We start from the raw sequence: 17,518 nt of genomic DNA on the forward strand, positions 1-17,518 counted from the left end.
CCCCCCATTAGAATGAGAACTGCTTGAAGGCAAGGACTTCTTGCCACCCTTCCCTTTTTTGTATGCCTAGCCCTTAGGATCGTGCCTGGCAGATATTAAGTCCTTAATAAATGCTTATTGACTGACTAACCGACTGTGTATATTCCAAAGCATTCCATGGTCTCACATTCTGTATTTAGAAGCCTCTTTCAGGATATTATTTGTTCTAAAACCTCTTCCTAATGATTCCATCATATATAATAGAGTAGTTATGATACCTGTTTTATTTTTTTCTCAAAATGTTACTATCCTTTTGGCCATTTTCCAGAGGGGGAAAAAGTCTCTGTGCCATTTGCCAAATTTATCCTTTTCCATTTCCCAGCAGCATATTCCAGGGCTCTAAAAAACACTAAAGTTAGGTAAACAAAAGTGGCATTCAAATACAAAATGGGAGAGAACTCTGATAATATTCTAATGAAAATTTTGAAATTTGGAAACTATTGGTTGGAGGTTTAACCTTCCATTGTCATGAGGGGTTTTTAAGTTTACCTCTTTCAACCTTTCCAGAGGCTTTACCATCACAGCTCTTTCTTTTCTTTCCTCCTTCCCTCCCCCTGATGCTCTCCTCCCCTTTCCTCTCCTTTATCCTTCTCCCATATTCTCTTCTCTTTCCCCTTTCTCTCTCCTCCCCTCCCCTTCCTTTTTCTCCTCTTTCATCTCATCTCTCCCTCCTCCTCCTCCTCCTCCTCCTCTTCCTCCTCTTCCTTCTCTCTCTCTCTCTCCCCCATTTCTCTCCCCCCCCCAACATTTCTCTTCTTCCTTCCTCTTGTGAATGAAGTCAGATAGAATTTTTTCCTGTTGTCTGGATTCCATAGGGAAGATTTCTGTTAGTAAATGTGGCCTTTCTGAGTAATGCACATATTTTTGTTACAGAAAGGGCTTGAAGAGTATCTATAGGAAACGTACTATCCTCACACATAGTTGAGAATGGCATCAATTAAACATGATCAGTGTGAGGCAGTTGTGAAATTTAGCCAAACTGATTAAACAAAGCAATTTATGTAAAACAGTTTGCAAAACTTAAAATCTTAAATAAATATTAGTTATCATCATCATTCTATCAATGAGGAAATGGGAACAAATATTCTCTATAAAGTAGTGGAAAAAGCTCTGCTCTTCAAGTGTGCATCACAGCTGCAACGCAGTAGGCAAATCCTCTCATCTACTAAACATCAATCTTCTCATAAGCAAAATGGGCAAAATAATACCTGTCCTACTTACCTCACAGTGTTCTGAAGCTATATGAATTGGGAAGCTATATGAATGGACATTTTAATATCATTACTTATCAAATCCATGGTAGCCCATTATTTCTAAATCAGAGAATGAAAACTGGGATGTTTGTTGGAACAGAAAACGTTCATGTATAAAACATGGAATGTTCAAGTTGGAAAGGACCTGAGAACATAGAATGTTAGATCTATGAGAGACCTTAGAACATAAACTCTTAGAATATATACTTATGCAGCTGAAAGAGAATTAATGTTATGGAATGTGAGAACATAATGTTTATGTGGGAAACAATGCTAGAGACCATGTTAATCAAATTATTGATTTGGATGAAGAAAATGAGGCCCAGGGAGGCTGAATGACTCTCATATGATTTTGTTGTTGTCATTCAGTCATTTCAGTCTTGTCTGACTCTGTGACCACATTTGGTATTTTCTGGGCAAACATACTGGAGTGTTTTGCCATTTCCTTCTCCAGATCATTTTATAGATGAGGAAACTGAGGCAAACAGGGTTAAGAGACGTGCCCAGGATCACACAGCTAGTCTGAGGCTAGATTTTAACTCAGGAAGATGAATTTTCCCGACTCCAAGCCTGGTACTCTATCCACTGCACCACTTACCTGCCCTTCATATGATTATACAGCTAGTTGGTGAGCTATGGCAGAGCCTAAACTAGAACCCACAACTTCTGATCTTCCTATCCCACCCAAAACTTCAGGACTCTTTCCACTGCATTATTGTATTAAAAGATTGAAATATTTTTTTCTTAGTACATTTTACGAGTCTTCCAAGCAAAGTGGAATCTAGAATAAAATCAATATTTTTAAAAATCTTAATGAGTCGTGAAATGAAATGACCTTCGCAGTGTTCATTCAATACCTGGCTTCAGCAGAGAGTTGGAAATTAAAGCACGTCATTGGGCACCAAGCATCACAAAATTCACACCTGTTATGATCATTTGATAATAACATCTCCCCTTTGTCCACCAACGTATAGCTTTCAGAGCATGCTCATATTATCATTTCATTTGATGATTTCAACAACTCTATAAGGTAGTGTAGGTATTATCACCCTTGTATGACAAATAATGAGTAAGGAGATTAAGAACTTTGCCCGGGCTGACACAGCAAGGCGTGGTGGAATAAGGACTAGGAATAAGAACACTTGGCTCCCAGTTCTCCCCAGAACGCTTTAAAGCTCTCCTCTTACTCCAGACTAATAAGTAGGAACATTTAGCTTAAACCCATGCCATACAGAAATTATTTTAATTTATCTGTTCATTCACTTTTTTATTCATGTGTCTGTCTATCTATCTATCTATATGTCTACTTGCCTAATCTGCTTATTTAATTAGTTAATTAGCCAGCTTCAGACAAGACTGGTATGTATTGAATGTTTATTATGTTATTAAGGAATTAAGTATAGTTGAAAGAGTCCTAGACTTGGAGTCACAAGAACTGGGTTTGAATTCCAGCTTAGACTTCATGAGTCTCAGCTCCCTCATCTGTTAAATGAGAATAACAATGTTTATACAGTCTCCAGCCCCTAGTTTCTTCTGGTTTCTTTCAGGATTCAACTGAACTTTCTCTGAGTCTCTCCCCTACACCCTCTAGTTGCAAATGCCTTCCCGTCTCAGATTGACTTCCCTCTACTCTGTAGATATCTTATATGGAAGTATCAGATACTTCCTCCCTGTATGACACTGGGAAGGTCACTTCATCTGTGAGCCTTCATGTTCCATTATTTAAAACTGGGTGAATGATCTTTTCAGTATTTAGTATCATAGGATTATAGCTCTAGAGTTGAAAGAGATCTCAAATTCCATTTAGTCTAATACTCTTATCTGACAGATGAGGAAACTGAGGCCTAGGGAGATCAAATCATGACTTGCTTATTACGGTCCCTTAGGTAGCAAGCATGAGGCTGACTTAGAACTTGAGTCCTTTGACCCTAGAGTTAGTATCCTTTCAACTCCATGCTGTCTTATGGACATACTTGTGCCAAGTGATTAGTAAACTTTACAGTTTGTTGTTATTTTTTGTAGAATGTTGGTTTATAATGCATTTTTCTTTTTAACGTTTTTCATTTTAGCTTTACACGCCCAGGGAAAGGATCATGGCTGGGTAAAGGCAGCCCAGAGTCAGGTTCGGAACAGTCCAGTATGTCCTTAGAAAGCCTTGTCTTTGGAGCTGGTTACTGCAAGCCTTCCTTCTCAGAGGTAAAGTCCAAGGTGCATGTGAAACTTGACTATGTCAAGTTGTGTTTGACCGTGAATGATTTCCTCCTTCCCCAAAATCATTTATTCTCTGATTTCTGTTCTAAGGACTGCCCCTATAGAATCATAGTTTCTTCTGAAATGAATCCTGTAAAAGGAGGCTTTGTCAGGTTATGGCTACTATTATCTTAGAGTGTCATCTAGTCCAACACTATTCCTCCTCACCAAGTCTCCCTCTTTTTCATAGATGAAAGCAATGATATCCAGAGAAGGAGAAGTAACTTCCCCAAGATCATTCAAATGTAATCAGTATATGTGAAGCACATCTAGTTTTTTCCGGATCTCAAACCATATTTTTCCCACTATACTACACTGCCTTCTGTATACCCTCTAAGAAGCAATTTCAAGCCCACATCACGTTATTCATTAAGTCAATATCCATTAAGAACCTATCATATGCAATGTGTTGTAAGAGATAGAAAGTTAGATAAGCTTACACTCATGGAGCTTGCAGGATATTTATGAGAGATAACATGGTTGGAGAGGCATTTTGAAATAATACCTATGATGCCAGGAAGTGATAAAGTCCTTCTTCTGACACATACTGCAAGGTGACATTGGACAAGTCAATTAATTTCTCTCTCTTAGACTATAAGTTACAGAACAACCATAGACCTGTGTATATAGAGGGAATTTCTTCATATGGAAGTTTCCTATATTATTGAAATTATAGATCCCATCCTTTGTCAACACCAGTATGTCAATAGCTGAGATATAAAGTGGAATATTATTAGTGCCTAAGAAATATATTAGTTCCTAAGAAAAGTAATTACCAAATTGGGAAATCAGGGAAGGCTTCATGAAGGATGGTAGGGACCATGATATGATAGAAGTACTTGTAGAACAAGAATCAAATAACTAGGGTTCAAATCTTAGCTTTCTTACTTATTGTGCCAATGTGACTTTGGGCAAAGCACTTTCTGGACCTCAATTTCCCTATCAGCAAAATGAAGAGTTTGGACTATATAAACTCTAAAGCCCTCTCTAGATATGAATTCTATGTTCCTATGATTTCCCCAGGCAGAGATGAGTGGGGAAGATATTCCAACTATAGTAAATTGTTAAAGCGAAGACTTAGAGTCAGAAAGTTTCTCAATAGGGCATGGGTAATGGTGACTGTTACACATTAACCAGGGAGTTGAATGTCTCAAGCTAACATTCAGAAATAAAGCTGGGGGAAGCTAGGTGACATAGTAGACAGAGTATTGGCCCTGTAGTCAGGAGGACCTGAGTTCATATCTAGTCTCATAACTTACTAGCTATGTGACCCTGAACAAGTCACTTAACCCTGATTGCTTCCAAAAAGAAAGGAAGGAGGGAAGGAAGAAAGGGAGAAAGAAAGAAAGAGAGAGAGAGAGAGAGAGAGAGAGAGAGAGAGAGAGAGAGAGAGAGAGAAAGAGAGACAGAGAGACAGAGAGAGAAAGAAAGTTGAAAATTACGGTGGAAGCTGATTGGCAAGTGCCCTTAGTTATAAGGAATCATTGACAGTTTTTGAGCAAGAATATGACCTGATAAATTCTGTTCATTGGGAAGATTAATCTGGCTTGTTATGGATGATATATTGAAAAGAGATTTGATGGATGGAAACCTGTAATATGGATATTACAAACTAGTAAACAAATATTAGGGTCATAAAATCACAGATCTAGAGTTCGAAGGGACCTCACATCCCATGTAGTAGAATCTCCTTCCCCTCACCACCATCTTATAGATTCAGAAACAGGGTCTTGAGACATTAAATGATGTACTCAAAATCACATAGGTACTGCCAGAGGTGGGATTCATACCTAATGACCTCTGAATTCAGAGCCAATGTTCCTCCCACTGTACTATGTTACCTCCTTGTCTAGGGTAAAAAGATATTAGGTCCTGAAATAAGATTGTGCAATAGCAATAGGGAGGAAAGGGAAGAATAAGGGGATGAGAGAGATTGCAGAAGCAGATCCACCATTAATATAGAATTCTGCGTTTCACACCTTACCTTTGTCCATCCTCTGAGCCTTATAAAGGATGCATTAGTAACTAGCTTATTTTTTAAGTAGTAATGTGAAAGGCTTTTATGGTCCAAGGTGTGTCCCACTCCTCCCTCTCCCCCAAAGGTGGAAATGTTCTGCCTTCCCTCGTGAACACAATGAAGTCCTGCTCAATCTGCAGGGAACGTCTTGTAATGTGCTGCTTAACCATTGAATCATCCCTCCCTGGCTTCATTTTCCAGCATGCAGAGACTTCATTTCCAAAGCTGTAGGGGGTCTGAGTGTCTCTTGGTACAAACTCTTAGCTCCACCATTAGCGTTAATGGGAAAAACACAGGGAACATGCAACCACAGCACACTTAAAGGGCCTCATTGAGAAGGGATCATTTTGGACCTCACAAGGAAAGAGAAGTTTCCATTAGAAATTGGGCAGTAGGGCACAGTAGAGAAAGGGTCAGGAGTTGGAAAAAAAAAGGTTTTCTAGTCCTGATGCTGACCCCTACTAGCTCTATGACCTTGGGCAAGAATCTTTTTTATCCTTCATTTCCTCATCTCTAAAATAAAGATAATCATTGTGTGACCCAATCCATAGGGTTGCTTAAAAAGATAACAGTTTGTATGTCAGGATAGCAATTTGTACGTCCAAAAAGTACTATCTAAATGTGACCTAGTAGTAGTATAATTGAATTCTTCCTTTGGTTCCATATTATGGCATGGAGATGTGCTGGTTTCTCAAACGTCAGTGGAGCCAAGTTCTAGCAGGTTGTACTAATCTAGCAAGGTGTTAGTATGGTCTCAATAACAGACTGTGCTTATTAATCAGATGTTATAGAATCACAGATTTAGAGCAGAAGGGGCCTTAGAGGCCACTGAATCCAAGCACTTCATCTTGCAGCTGAGGAAACTGTGGTTAAGAGTGTTGAAGTGACTTGCCCAGGGCCAGACAGCTAGTAGGTGTTATGTCAGGATTTGAATTCATGTCTTCCTGAGTCTCAGTCCAGGAATCTAACAACACCATGCTCTGTCTCTAGAACCAGCCTAGCTAGGTTTAGAGAAGCTCATCACTAGGCTGGACAGAGGGTGATGGGTTATCTGAATGTAGAAACTCTTAGGGACTGTCTATTAATTTATAGAGGTACCCAAGATCATAAGATCAAAGATCTAATGTTAGTGGAAGGAACCTCAGAGGCAATCCCTGAGTCCAACCATTTCTTTTACAGAAGAGGAAGCTGAGACCCAGGGAAGCTGTATGGTTTTATGAATGTCACATAGGTAATAAGTGGCAAAAATTAGATTTTAATCCACGTTGTTTGACTCCAGAATCAGTGCTCTTTCTACAAACTACATTGTCTTTCATAGGGAGGAATTGGTGGAGGAGTGTCCAAATTGAAGAAATCAGGGATCCCTGACAGATTTAAGTATGTGTTATGGTTATTAATAACAAAAAATAAACAAACTACTGAGTGCAATATAAATGCAAACAGTTGTTATTAGGTCATGTACTAAGGACTTATTTCAATGATTCACTCTAGTGTGGAGGTGACCATGGCTTCAGTATCAATGAAATACAAACTTTTGCAGGTGTTACCAAGCTGAGAAAACTTAGGACATACCCCTAAGAAAAACTTAGGAAGAAAACTTAACCTTTTCCGAGTCATGCACTCTTTGGTAGTCTGGTTAAGCTTATGAGGCCCTTCTCTGAATAATGTTTTGTTTTGTTTTAATTCACAATTGAATTAAATGTCAAATTTCAGTTAGAGGTTGGTGAAGATAAATATGTATTTTTCCCATCCAAGGTTATAGGTTCCCTGAAATTTATCTGCAACCTAGGGTGTCTGTGGACTACAGATTAAAAATCTCTGGCTTAGAATACAGGTACAGGGTCATGTTGCATGTTGTAAATAAATGACTAGCCTAGCTGATTGTGGAAAAATCCCTCACCAGAGGGTCAGCTACTAGATGAGAAATTTGCGTGACCTTAAGAATGCCTAAAGGCTCTCTCCTGAGCTATGGACTGAGTAACTATACATACAAAGTTATATATTTTAAAATATTCAAATTAATATAATTGGGACAAGTGTCTAAGTGAAATCTAATTGTGCTAATAAGATCAAGATCCTATATTTTCATCCCACATAAGTCATTAAATCATTCTCTTTTTAATGGGCAATGACTCCAAATCCTACCCTATTATCTCACAAATTGTTGCCACTAATCTCAAGAGAAACCAGTTAAGAACCACAGTGCGGTGGAAGAAGACAACATGAAGAAGTGAGAGTGGGAGAAAGCATAGGGATTGTTAAATACACTGTTAACTAAAGAGTTTTCCAGAGACTCATCCAAGGGAGCTTTCTGAAGATTCAGGGAGCAAGATGAGGGGTTGTGCATCAATTTCATTGATACTTCTGCCCACGTCTACATTTCAAGAAGTTAAATTTTGGAGCTTGAAGAAAGGGACACTGGTGTTTTCTTGAGATACTGGTTATGATTTTCCATTGATTCAACATGGAAGTGTACAGTTAATAGGGCAACTAGGTGGCACAGTGGATAGAGTACTGGGCCTGGAGTCAGGAAGACCCAACTTCCTGAGTTCAAATCTGGCCTCAGTTACTTACTAGCTGTGTGATTCTAGGCAAGTCACTTAACCCTGTTTGCCTTAATTTCTTCATCTGTAAAATGAGCTGGAGAAGGAAATGGCAAACCACTCCATTATCTTTGTCCAGAAAACCCCAAATGAGGTCATGAAGAAAACTGAACATGACTGAAGAGAACTGAACAACAACAACCAGGGTCGTATGGAATATGGCAGACAGACAAAAAGAAAAGTTCCAAAAGTTGTTGTTAAGTATAATATGTGCCATGGAACCTGTGGCAGAGATAGCAACATATCTAGTCTTTTGGTATTTTCTTTTTCTAAGATCTCAAGCAGCTTGCAATGAAGTCCAAAGATTTTCTTGAGATACACATAATACAGGGGAAGACAAACAGATACACAGTGGAAAGCAACCCAGGTAATCAGACAGCTTAGAGCTACACTGCTTTGCCGTATAGAGGTCTTAGCTTTATTTCTTGCTCTACTTCCTTCAAATACAATCAGTTTTTGCACAGTATAAGGGCAATTTAGGAGTTCTAGTCCAGAAGTCTGGACTCTTTCTGCTTTTTATCTGCTGCCTCTAGTTGGCCTAATGGAGTCCTAATAAGGTCTTTCTACTTCCAACTGGATGCACCCTAGACATCTTAAACTCACCATGTCCAGATCTGAACTCATTATCATTTCCCTAAAACCTTCTACTCTTTTTAACTTTCCTGTTACTGTTGAGGGTACCATCATCCTCCCAGGCACCCAGTCTCAAATTTAGGTGTCATCCTCAGCTCTTCCTCTCTCTCAACCTCCTAACTAAGCTGTTGTTAAGGCATATTGATTTTGCCTTTGCAACATCTTTCATATGTATCTCCTTCTCTACTCCTATACTGCCACCACCTAGATGTAGGCCCTCATTACCTCATGCCTGGAATGTTGCAATAGCCTACTGGTTGGTCTCCATACCACAAATCTCTCCTCACTCTAATCCATCCTTCCCTTGACTGTCAAATTGATCTTACTAGAACACAAATCTGATCATGTCACACACGCATACACACACACACACACACACACACACACACCCCAATTCAATAAACTTCAGTGCCACCCTATTACCCCAGAATCAAATATAAAATTTAAAAAAAAAAGCTTTCAAAGTCCTTCATAAACTTACCCTTTTCTACCATGCCAGTCTTCTTACACCTTATTCCTCTTGTCCCATGTTCTTTGCAATTCAGTGACACAGGCCTCCATGCTATTCCTTGAATAATATTATCCATCTCCTTATCCAGAGCATTTTCATTGACTGTCTCCCATGCCTCAAGCACTCCCCCTCCTCATCTCCACCTCCTAGTTTCCCTGGCATCTTTTCAGTGTCAGCTAAAGTCCTACCTTCTTCAAGACGTTTTTCCTAGTCATCCTTAATCTTAATGTTTTCTATCAGAGATTATCTCCAATTTGTTCTGTGTATGTGTGTGTGTGTGTGTGTGTGTGTGTATACACACACATATATAGTTACAGTTACTGTATATTTGTATACAGTATGTGTATATATATATATATACATAGATTTTTTTTGCATATTTTCTCCCATGCTAGACTATAAGTTTTTTGAGGGGCAATTGATTATTCCCCCCACCTTTTTTTGCATCCTTACTGCTTAGCACAGTGCCTGACATATTCTGAACATTTAATAAATGCTAGTTGGCTGACCTATTGAAAATAACTGCTAACTTCATGATGCATAGATCACCTGCCTTGACTTACTGAGGGGTAATAATAGAGTCTGACTGTTGGCATAGATCTAAGGGAAGGCACACCTGGTGGGATTGTGATTTTGGCTGAATGGGGCAGATCCAGCAGGCACATCCCTCTCAGGTGCCTCTCCATGCTCTGCTGGATGTCTGCCTTTAGTGAATAGTGATCAGAGGAGTTGTAATGTCTGAGTTGGTACTGCCATTACCCAGGAGCTAGTGCATCTGCAGGAAAGGAGAGACTGATGTAAAAGTATGGTCAAGTGCAAGGCGTTATGTATCTCTGAAATATTTTCTCTAAGCCTCTTCTCCTCCTTTAGGGTATATCAGTGATTTAAAAAGAGCTGAAACTAAGGTGGGCCAACAAGGGCTTTTCCCAGGAAGATGGAATACAGTGAGAGAATGAATGAATGGATTGATTGGATGAATGATAAAGTATTTGTTAAATGCCTATTATGTGTCAGGTTCCAGACCAAGTGCTTTTGATACAATACAAATAAGACAGTTCCTGTCCTCAACAATTTTATATTGTAATGGGGGAAAAAACACACAAAGGGAAACTAGAACTTTGGAGGGGTGAAAGGGTGGGGTGTCATGATATGTATGTGGCAACATTGTTGGAAATGGAAGGAAGTAAAGGTGAGGTCTAAGAATCTGAATCTGGTTGAAGAGGAATGAAGAAGATGGAGAGGACTTTATCTCTTGAGTAATCCTTTAGCCCACTGAACTCACAAATTTTAGGTCTATACCATCTCCACAAAATAAGGTCTACCTCTGAGGTTCCCAACCTTTTTTCAGGTCCTACCATCCCCCAGCACCAGGTCTCCCCTACCTTGTCTTCCTGCTAAGCCTGAGAAATACTTGTGCTGGGATGCCCTCTCTCCTGGTATAATTACACTCAACAAAGCACATTGGCCTCTTAGTGTCATCCCTCCCTCAACCCTGTTCAACTGACTTGCCCCAGGTATTAAAATGCCTATTAATGTCTCTAGGTCTCAAGGCCTCAATGACCTATAAGACCCCTCTTAACTTTAACGGGCCATTATTCAAAGCAGGGGTGGGCAACCTGCAGCCTTGAGGCCACATGTGGCCTACTGGGTCCTTGGGTGCCACCTTTTGACTGAGTCCAAGTTTTACTGAACGAATCCTTTTATTAAGGGGATTTGTTTTGTGAAGTTTGGATTCAATCAAAGAGCTACACTTAAGGACCTAGAGGGCCACATGTGGTCTCAAGGCTGCAGGTTCCCCACCTCTGATTTAAAATCTTTGGACTTGCCAAAGGCCATCTTTAAAATGAGTATCATAATATCATAATACCTATACACAGTCTCATTATATGAATCAAACAGAAAAAAAAAGAAAGGTGAAATAGATCAAGCAAAAGATTGTTATTCTCATTTTTCAGATGAAGAAATTGAGGCTTAGACAGTTTTAGTGACTTAATTACTGCCAAGAAGTCTGAAAGCCACAGAGCTGAAACTGGAAGCCAGGTGAGGAAGCCCTGGAGAAAAATGGAACACCTGGTCTTCTGCTTTCAACTCTAATGATCTTTCCATTACCTCCATTGTATATTTTCTTTTTTAACTTGAGCAATTTTTAAAGCCCTATGTAAATGCAGACTGCTATGATTAATTTTATTTAACTGGCTGAAGTCACATGTCTTTATCTTCGACAGATTGCTCACATTTCTCAGCCTCAGTTTCTTTCCTTCTGTATAAATGAAGCTTTAAAAGGTTTTGGTTTTATAAATCACATTTGGAGATATTACATATTCATAAAATCATAGAGGTAATGGAAGAAACTTTAATCCTTATTTAATCGACTCTTGACTCCGTCCATTTCCATAGATAAAATAACTGAGGTTAGACAATAGTCAATGACTGAATTGAGGTGAAGCAAAGCAATAATGATTCTGCATCCACAAGGTTTATTTGGAACTCTCTTAGTTTAGTGATGCTTACTTCTCTCATGGAAAGCTAGTGGCCCCAGCCTCATCTTCATTATGGGAGTCAGAGAAGGGACTGTTTATGGGTATTTAAGCTTAGCATGCCTGGTTATTTCTAGGATTTAATTCTATTTCTGTGTTATTTCCATTTAGGGAACAACCAGTGATCCACACTTAGAGCTGCTATGCCTGTGCCTTACACACCATCCAACAGCTGAAGGGGAGCCAAGCTTAGAACAAAATCCAGGAGCCCTGGAGCTTCAAGCCCAAATCCCTGAGAAGCCTAATGCATTAGCAAATAAAATCAGAATATGCCCAGATTGTGGTGTCAGCTGGGAAGATTAGGGAACAGGTGTTCCTTTCAAAAAAAAAAAAGCCCTTTCCTCACAAAGACATTTGCTGAAACTGGAATTTCATGCTCAAATGAGCTGATTTACATGAAAAACTGTGGGGTGGGGTGGATTGAAATGACAAGAATTTCTCATTTCTCATTTAACCAGACCCTCATCAGGCTGTAGGTTTCCCTTAAACCAGGGGTGGGGAACCTGCGGTAAGGCTGAAGGTCCCCCACACCTGTGGCCTCAACTCTCTTTCCTTTACCTCCAGGCTGGCATTTCCTGTCTCTGGATTATAGTTTCCATATCTGTTAGATCAGAGGACATTCAAGTTCCTTCACAGTACTAAAATGGTTGGTTCATGATATGATTGGTTCAAATAACTGCTGGAAATGGATTTCATTGAACCACCATACCTTGTTCTTACCTGTTCCATTTTATGAAAAATTGTGTGTGTGTGTGTGTGTGTGTGTGTGTGTGTGTGTGTGTGTGTTGATCAGTGAGGGATAGGGATGCAGTCTTTACCAGATTTTCTAGTCTGTTCTATTAATTTAATTAAACAGCATATATGTTCATGGCCTAGAGATCATATGACCTCCAGATCCCTTTCTATCTCAGAGGCTCGATTTCCTCACCTGTAATTTGAGGGACTATCCCTTCCATAGATAACATTCTCATTTTGTAACCTGCAAAGCACTATATTAGCATGTATTACTAGTATTATTACTCATTTTCTAACATTTTATATCCAATTCTTTATTTAATGACTCCGTGAATAGGAATCCACCCACTCTTAATTGTCACCTGGAAGCACCAATCGTAACTTTGTGATCAGCAGGCTCCTCTCTCCTTCTGTCTCTGCTCTCCTACCCCTACCAGACGTAACTAGGAACAAAAATGGAAGGTATACGGAAAGAGAAGAGAGGTCAAGTCAACAAGTGTTTATGAAGAGCATATTATGTGCCAGGCACCGTGTTAAATACTGGCAATATAAAGAAAGGAAAAAGAGTTTTCGTTCTGAAAGAGCGACATTCTAGTAGAGAAGACAGCATGCAAACCATTATGTACATATAACATACATGCAGGATGAATTGCATCTCAGAGGGAAGGCCTGGAAAAGGCCTCAAAGAAGGTGGAATTTGAGCAGACACTTGAAAGAAGCCAGGGAAGTCCAGAAGCCAAGATGAGAAGGGAGAGCATACTAGGCTTGGGTTTTATACATAGACTTGAGGTACAGGCAGTGACAATGCCTATAGTTGGGAGATGGATTGTCTTGTTCGAAGATCAATATGGAAGCAAGTATTATTGGAGAAACTCTGGGTAGAAATAGAAGCTTCATTATGAAGGCAATTGCCCTGTGTGCAAAAAAAGAAAATGTACCCCTGGATAATGGGGATTGCCAAAGGAGGTCAAAGACAGGTGTTCTCAAGGAGTTTATAATCTAATGAGGGAGGCAACATGCAAACAAATATATAAAGCAAGCTATATACAGGATTATCACTTAGGAAAGAATATGAAGGAATTGGCTATAACTATTGTGAACATTATTTATTCTTTTTTAAATGTATTTAGTATTTATTTTTACCCAATTACATATAAAAACAATTTTAACATTGATTTTAAAAACTCTGAGTTCTAAATTCTCTCTCTTGAACCTTCCTCATTGAGAAGGCAAACAATTCGATATAGGTTATACATGTGTAATCATGCAAAACATGTCCATATTACTCATGTTGTGAAAGAAAGCATAGACCAACCCCCCCCAAAAAAATAAACATCAAGAAAACTATTATTTATTATTACATTATTAACAGAGGGAGAAGGGAAGGCTTTTCTATAGGAGGCAAGATTTTAGTTGATACTTAAAAGAACTAATTTTAAAAGAAGAGGATTGAGACCATGAGAGGGAAAAGGACATTTAAAGGACTGCATAGGTAGTTGATGGCAGCTGGGATTAGAACCCAGGTCTCCTGATTTCTTAGTCTAATGTTCTTTCTATTATGCCACAAAACCATCTTTGTTTTTGAAGAAGAAAAAGCCAGCTGGGTGGCAAAGTGGAGTGCTAGACCTGGAATCAGTAGAATAGCTGCTTGACCCTGGACAAGTCACTTCACCAATGTCTGCCTCAATTTCCTCATTTGTAAAATGAAGGTAATAATGGCACCCACCTCCCTAGGTTGTCATAAGGGAAAAAAAGCAAAACAGAGTTTATAAAGTGTTTTCCAAATCCTAAAGCATTATATAATGATAATGATATTAATAGCAGCTAACACTGATAATAGTGCCTATATGTACCAGTCAGCCACTGTACTAGGTACTCTACAAGTATAATCTCATTTGAAAAGGTAGCTATTATTGCTTGTATTTTTACTAGCTATCTAGTAAAACAAAAATTCCAAGCGTGTGTCCTAGTGCCAACAGGTGAATAGTGTCTTCTGAATGTGTAGAGATAGCTCATTACCCCTAGATCTGGCAACTGGTAGACTGGCTTCAGCAGAGAGTATATTTCATTCACAAGCAGTGACTTTGCTCAGACAATTACAGACATTATAATAACGCACATCCATAAAGGGCTCACATTCAAACATCGCTGTATTTAACATGACCTAATATGATAATATATACAAAGTTGCTATGTAACTTCAAAGCCATATATAAATCTAAGTTGATACTGTTGTGGTAATAAGAGGACTTATTATCACCCAAATAATTAATACACCATTTTTTTCCCCAATGCTTCATCCCAGCTTGGAGGTGACCAGGGATTTTTTCCAAAGCCAGAGATTTTAACTAACAATTTGTGTTGTCTGGAACAAACTTCACAAAATATAGCCAACAAAGATAGCATGATAACCAACTTTACTTTAACCAACTTTAGAAGACTAATTTAGTTGAAGTATAAAGAGAGACTCTGGGAAAAAAGCACTGTGAGATCCAGGATTCCACCCCAAGATGAACAGAGATCTTGGGACCTCAATTGCCATGGGGAGAGAGACCAGTGCAGAACCACCAATGTGGATACAACCCCTTGAAAGAAGGAACACAGGCCAACTTGAGATATGAGCTGTGGCAATGCAAAGTCAAAAATTGTCCTTGAATTCATGATTTTGTAGTCCTTGGGTCAAAGAAGACCCAAGTGGTTTGTGCATGCATGTGTGTGTATGTGTGTGTGTGTGTGTGTATGTATCTGTATGTATGTGCATGTATGTGTATGTATGTGTGTTTCTCTGTGTCTATAAGTATGTATGTGTTTGTCTCTCTGTGCGTATGTATGTGTATATGTTGAGGAGATGAGGGTGGGAATCGGAGAGAATTGGGGAGTCAGAGAATTTCTTATAATGGACCAATTTTTCAGCCCTCAAATCAGGTCTCATGGTCTGACAAAGGATATTCCTTTTACACAATTTCACTGAAAGTACTCATCTTCTTTTCCTATCATTGCCTTTCTTTTTTTTCTTTTAAATTAGTTATATCCAAGGAAAACATAAGTAGAGACACATGCTTCCTAAATAAAATATGAATGCTTCTGGAAAGAAACTTGAAATAGTGACGGGTTAACTTATTAAGGAATTCCAAGATGACAACTTGATTGGATAACCTTTTGTTAAATTGATGAAAATCAGTGAATACATAGAGTACTATGAAATTAAGTCAAAAAGTTTTCAGTTTTTCTCTTCAGCCTTTTCTTCCATTGTCGTCATCATCATCATCACCATCACCATCATCATCATCATCATCATCATCATCATCATCATGATGAAATCACACTGGATTTGAAGTGAGGAGACCTCGTATTGAGTCTTGATCCTTCTACCTAATTAGACATGTGACTGTGAATAAGACCCTTGGTATGTTTGAGTGTCCCACAGGGGTGTTTGGGGGCCAGTTTGTACTGGTTTATGGCAGGCAATTGTTAAACTTTCAGTTGTGTGTATTTATAACTCAGGAATTGACAAATGCTATAAATCAGGGATTGATTTATTATTTTTTGATTGCCTAGACTTCAAAAAGTAATGGAAAAAATATTAACAATAGAGATTAAACTTGAAGTCTATATGCATTTTCAGAGAGGCCAGTTGTTAAACATTTACCCCCATATCTTGGTGCCAGGTTCTTCATTGGTAAAATGGGTACAATAATAATTGCACTCCTTATCCAACAAGGTTATTGTGAGGAATGTGCTTTATAAACTGCATAAGGCTATAGAAATGTATGCTATGATTATCATTTCATCATTGTTGTGCTCTGTCCTGGAGATGATGAAATTGTTTAGTTGTGTCTGACTCTGTGACTCCATAAGTGAGTGGTTTGCCATTTACTTCTCCAGTGGATTAAGGTAAATAAAGGTTAAGTGAGTTGCCCAGGGTCACACAGCTAGTGAGTGTCTGATGCCAGATTTGAAGTCAGGTCTTCCTGATTCCAGGCCCAGGGCTTTATCCATTGAGCCACTTAGCTGCCTCCAGAGATACAGAGAAGCATTAAGTCAAGATCCAGGAAAAAAAAGAGGAAAGTGGGAGCTACAGCTTTGTTGAGAAGAAAAGACATAGATAGTAATATAAGGAGAGTGATGGAAAGAAAACTAGCACTCAGTGGAGAGACTAGGGATATAATCCCAATTCTACCACTTACTACTGACTTGAACAAGTCACTCCTCCCTCTAGTCCTCAGTTTATTCATATGTAAAATGGGGGGAGGGTTAACTACAGGATCTCTAAGACAACTTTCAGTTCTAATTTTTTTTAGGCACTTTCTATTAAAAAATAAAGGAAGGCACACTTTCACAGGTGTCACTGCGGAAAAGTAATTGCAGACGTGATGAGGGAACAATGCCGCACATCCTGGATACCTGTAGTCACTGGATACCTGGGAACAACTAGATCTCTGAATTTCATGGATATTTGTGCAACATAAAATAGGATAGCCCATTCCTTCAGATAACCAAGTGACAGCAGTTAGATAAGTGAGACCACTTCCTTGCTGGCTACTACACCTAGACCACCACTCATCATGGCTTCTGAAACAGTATTAAGCACTTTCAACAAAACAAAAACCCTAAGAATTAGGAAACTGCAGAGTTCTTCCAGGTCTGCTCCCTTGGCTGGTCTCTGATAAAGTGCTATGCTCTTTTAGCAAAAGCAATTTCCTTCATCCTGGGATCTGTCCAGCTCTTTCAGGACTGTTCCTTGTTTAGTCTCTAAATGATTTCCACTTTTCAGATAGTACAAGGAAGTTCAGGAAAAAAACTAAAAATGCAAACATAGAACCTTTCACACACACACACACACACACACACACACACACACACATACACATAGTCAATGCTTCTCAGATACAAAGTTATTTTCTCTAATCAGCAACACTAAGCAGCATCATTTTCATCCA

The 17,518-nt window shown here is 39.0% G+C and overlaps 1 protein-coding gene across 1 annotated transcript in view; it reads left to right on the forward strand.

The window, feature by feature from the left end:
* The window catches only part of FAM135B (family with sequence similarity 135 member B), a 312,399-nt gene that overhangs the window by 205,223 nt on the left and 89,658 nt on the right, over positions 1 to 17,518 (forward strand). Inside the window, exon 6 of the mRNA XM_027845146.1 lies at positions 3,362 to 3,488. Within this exon, the coding sequence (XP_027700947.1) occupies positions 3,362 to 3,488 (127 nt within the window). The remainder of the gene's footprint in view (positions 1 to 3,361; positions 3,489 to 17,518) is intronic.

The sequence above is a fragment of the Vombatus ursinus genome, unplaced genomic scaffold (assembly GCF_900497805.2).
Source record: "Vombatus ursinus unplaced genomic scaffold, bare-nosed wombat genome assembly UNPS02005236.1, whole genome shotgun sequence".
In the NCBI taxonomy this organism is placed as follows: domain Eukaryota; kingdom Metazoa; phylum Chordata; class Mammalia; order Diprotodontia; family Vombatidae; genus Vombatus; species Vombatus ursinus.